This window comes from Poecilia latipinna, unplaced genomic scaffold (assembly GCF_001443285.1).
Source record: "Poecilia latipinna isolate Pla-1442-1.1 unplaced genomic scaffold, P_latipinna-1.0 Scaffold757, whole genome shotgun sequence".
NCBI lineage: Eukaryota > Metazoa > Chordata > Actinopteri > Cyprinodontiformes > Poeciliidae > Poecilia > Poecilia latipinna.
In genome coordinates, this window is record NW_015113373.1 from 509,188 (window position 1) to 513,248 (window position 4,061).

A 4,061-nucleotide genomic window follows, 5' to 3' on the forward strand; every position below is an offset into this window, starting at 1 on the left:
GGAGCTTTAATTGAAAACTATAGCTTTAGTTTACGAAACAAAATCAAAATGACTTAAGTGTTATTGATCAGTGGTCCCAACTACAGTGTCTGCTCCAGCACCACTGATTTAAATGATTCCTCAGCATGACATCATGGAGAAGCCAGTTAATCACCTACTCATTTAGGTCAGGTGCACAGGAGCTAGGAAGCACCTAAATCATACAGGACAGTGGGGTCCTATGATAGTCGTACTATACTTGTAATAATTAACATATTATATTATTTTTAGTTTTAAGTTTTGAGTAAAGTTCAAAGGATAACCTGATAAAACTGTGGTGTTGCTCAAATGAGAACCTTACGCCAGCCAAAGCCTTGAGCACCCCCATCACCGCCCCCCGAGGCCCCACCCACCCCCGGCCTGCAGCACCTTGAGGATAGTCTTGGTGCGTTTCTTGTAGTGTGTCTTGGGTTTCTCCACGGTCGGTATGAAGGGGAGCTTCTTCAGGTCCTGTAGGATGGACAGAGCGGCACGCTTCTTGGACAGCTTCTTGCTGTTCCCCTCGCCCTCGGCAGAGAACTCTCCGACGGTGACACGGGTCAGGAAGCTTTTCATGTGAGGCGGACCGCTCTCCTTTAACACCTGGAAAAGTTTGGTAAACGTTCGCAACAAAAACAGAGAAAGAGAGAGAGAGAGAAAAATGTAATAGATGTGTGTCAGTGTTTCGTCGTGTACGTTTTGTGCTAGCTAGCGAGCTGAACCAGGTGGTCCAAAACATCTGCACTACCCACCCATATGCGCATGGTAATCATATACAACGCACACTGGGCTGGAAAATATTGACACACACACACACACACACGAAGAGTAACATGTTCCTAAATGACAGTCTCTGGTGATGGAGGCTCGGTTTCCTTCCTCCAGCATCTGGTCACCTGGGAGACCTAAAACAAACACCGGCTGGCGTTAGGTCATGCTTCTGCAATCACATCTACTTCCTATGAAGTCTGAGAACAATGTGTGTGCAGCAGGTGGGGTTCTCTCTAACCTTACGTAGGAAAAGAATTAGGTTTCACACACGTATGATTCCAGAGTTATAACACGCAGTCGCCTGACATGTGTCCATGTTTAAGCTACGCCTCAGGCCTTAATGGTTTATGGTGGATGCTGTTTTTTTTTTTTTTCTTGGAATCTCTCTTTCACCCCCTTTCCTCCTCCTCCCACGCTCTGCTGAGTTTCTTTGCTAAAGTTGGAACAGCGGCGCAGACAGCACAAATTGTAGCAATCAGCCGCAATCTAGAAACACTTAATTTAAACCCAGTGACCGATAAAAACCGATTCCGCTGATAAGCGGAGGCTCGGGCATTCCTGAGATGCCTCGCACATCAACACCGACGGATACCAGACATTAGAGAAAAACAGTAGAATATGAGCACTTCCTTTCTAACTGCACAAGCTCTAGCAATTTAATTAAGAAACTGAAAGACTGGAAGTTAAGACTTTCGACATTAGACAACGGTATGTAAAAGGATGAGGCCTTGAAGAGCTCACTGTCCAACTAAACAGCTGAACTCCCTCCAACCCCGCGGGGGATCGACTCTGGTGTTACTCGTCTCCAGAAAAAGGAAATGCAACTTGACAGCTTCTTGTACATACTGACATTTACCACGATCGGAAACACTGGACAGCTGAATGTTTTTACTGTGCCAGTAGCATGCGGCGATGACACTTCGCACTGCTTGGCCATTTCTCAGCTAAGATTATGTCACATGGAGGAAACAGATATGAACCAGTGACGGACTGTGCACACGAGCAGTAAGGAGCGTTCTTCATCTGCGTAGTCCTCTCCTTGTTCATCGCAAAGGCCATGTGTAAATAATCAGCGAGAGGATCCCTGGGACAGAAACCGACACACAAACTCGGCCATGTTTGTGAATGGATTTGCAAAAATGGAGTTCAAGTTCATCTGAAGAGAAACAGTTTTTCAAAGCTTTGCTGAACTGAATTAGGCATCCTTGTCTCAGAGATGTAGAAAACAGGATTGTGCTATTCCCAGTTTGATTTTGTTACATCTCATTGTTTAGTTGTCAGGCAACGAGCAGAGACTCCAGGAAGTTACTGCTCCAAGCCAAGAAATAGTTTGGCACATAAACTCCCGTAGGCAGCAAGTTGTAGATTGCACTCTTCAGGGTTTGAATAGTTTAAACAAATGAGTTCCTCTAACTTCTTTATGCTTTGCTTTATAGGAGACAGACTTCCTTGTAGCCTTTTAAAGTAATCTTGTTCCATAGACCTGCGCCATTTCAGAAGGTCTTTTCTTTGAAAATAAGCTTTTATTTTTCTACCTAGTTCTTGGTACCTGACATGGCAAAATGGCTGTGCATGCTTAAAAATATTCTCCATTTGTGTCTTTGCACTACCAAAACAAAACAACAGTAGAGTCACATTTGCTTATTAAAATAAGCACTATTTGGACCTCTGTCCATTTACGGTTCAGTATTTGCACATTCATGTATTTTCAAATAAGACATGCTGAATGGTTGACACTGTACAATTTTAAAGTATTTAAAGAAAACGGGACATTGCATATGCAGTGGCTACAAATCTTGATGTGGTCGTCAGGAAGAGAAACCAAATGTAGCCTATGTAGGTACATGTTAAAGTCAACAAGATATATGACAAAAGGTTGCATAGGTACAACATTCCCTTGGTCTAGGATAGCAGTAGACAAGCTGCAGTCAGTCTCCTGGCATACGACACAGGATCCGCACCGCTACCGATGGGATTTCAGTGCTTCTATTCACCTACAAGCCAAGCCCGCACACAGACACGCAAACAAACACGCAAACACACCCGTCTACCACCCGACGACAAGGAGATCAAGTTGTACACAGGAAACCTTCTGTAATTCAATGTTGATTTTTTTTTTCTCCCCCATGCCCGTCTCTTCATCCTTTCTTATTCAAACGTGGGAGGCCTTCACTTTGGCTTTTCAGGGAGACATTAATACCCTAGGCAGTCTGAGGATCTGTGCAAGCTAGAACTCAGGTACTGTAGAAGAGGAGGCTATGGGATCAGGGTACGACAATGGTGAGGACTGGTACAGAGAAGAAAGATCCTTTTGTGAAGAGCGGTGGATGGACATGCCCTGAGGGAAACTGCTCCTTGTAAGATGGGTGGTTCTTCTCTTATGTCCTACCTCCCACCTCCCCCCCAACATAACACAACACACAAGCTGTGATTTATAGATTGGTTCCTCTTTGATGCTGACATCTGTTTGATATTGGCTGACAGGGGGATTAAATGAGCCAACTGGCTCTTGGGGTGGTGGCGAACCTCATCATAGCAGAGTGATGGGAAAGTAGACAGTCGAACACTGACTTAAGGGTAATTTTATGCCCCAGTAAAGGAAAGGATGGAGTGATGTGAAAACATTGCTCAGATCGAAGGCGCTCACATGAGAGGGATCTGTTATGTTGTTGGAGGGAATGCGCGGAAGATTAATATGTGTGTGTTCTTAATCTTATGGTTTTTGAGGAAAGAGCAAAGTTTCTTCTGACTGTATCAAAACACGAGGTCAGAACAGTGCAGGAAAACATGAAGCTATGGCTAAAGAGTAGGTTGGTCAAAAAAAAAAGAAAAAAAGAAAAAAAGAAATCAAAACTTTTTGATTTTTTTTTATTTTTTATCTTAGACTTACCATTGATCAATTGCAATGCATTTGCAATTGGTCAAATGCATTGACCAATTTACAAATGGTCAATGAACTCCATAGTAGTGGATTGTAGTATTCTCGGCACACAAACTGAGAATGAAAGGGAATCCACTATAGGGTGTAATGGGGAAAGATAAATATGAAATGACAAGGGATGATGTGGAGATCTGTGTTTTTGACTTGTTTGTTTTCAATCTCTCTCTCTCTCTCTCTCTTTTCAGGCTGAAAAAAATTCAATGATAAACAAACTTGAAATGTCTCGTCAGCAGCACTTATTTAGATCTGGGTAAAACTATTTTCTGCTGACGTTTGTCAGGTACTAGGAGCTCTAAATGCATACCTCATAGGAGATTGGTGTTATTTTATT

The 4,061-nt window shown here is 43.1% G+C and overlaps 1 protein-coding gene across 1 annotated transcript in view; it reads right to left on the bottom strand.

Moving 5' to 3' along the window:
• Nucleotides 1–782, bottom strand: part of LOC106955671 (double-stranded RNA-binding protein Staufen homolog 2-like) — a 70,834-nt gene extending 70,052 nt beyond the window's left edge. The window contains exons 1-2 of the mRNA XM_015045973.1: nucleotides 771–782; nucleotides 409–726 (exon numbers count right to left, since the gene is read on the bottom strand). Of these exons, the coding sequence (XP_014901459.1) occupies nucleotides 409–726; nucleotides 771–782 (330 nt within the window). The remainder of the gene's footprint in view (nucleotides 1–408; nucleotides 727–770) is intronic.
• Nucleotides 783–4,061: the final 3,279 nt, after the last annotated feature.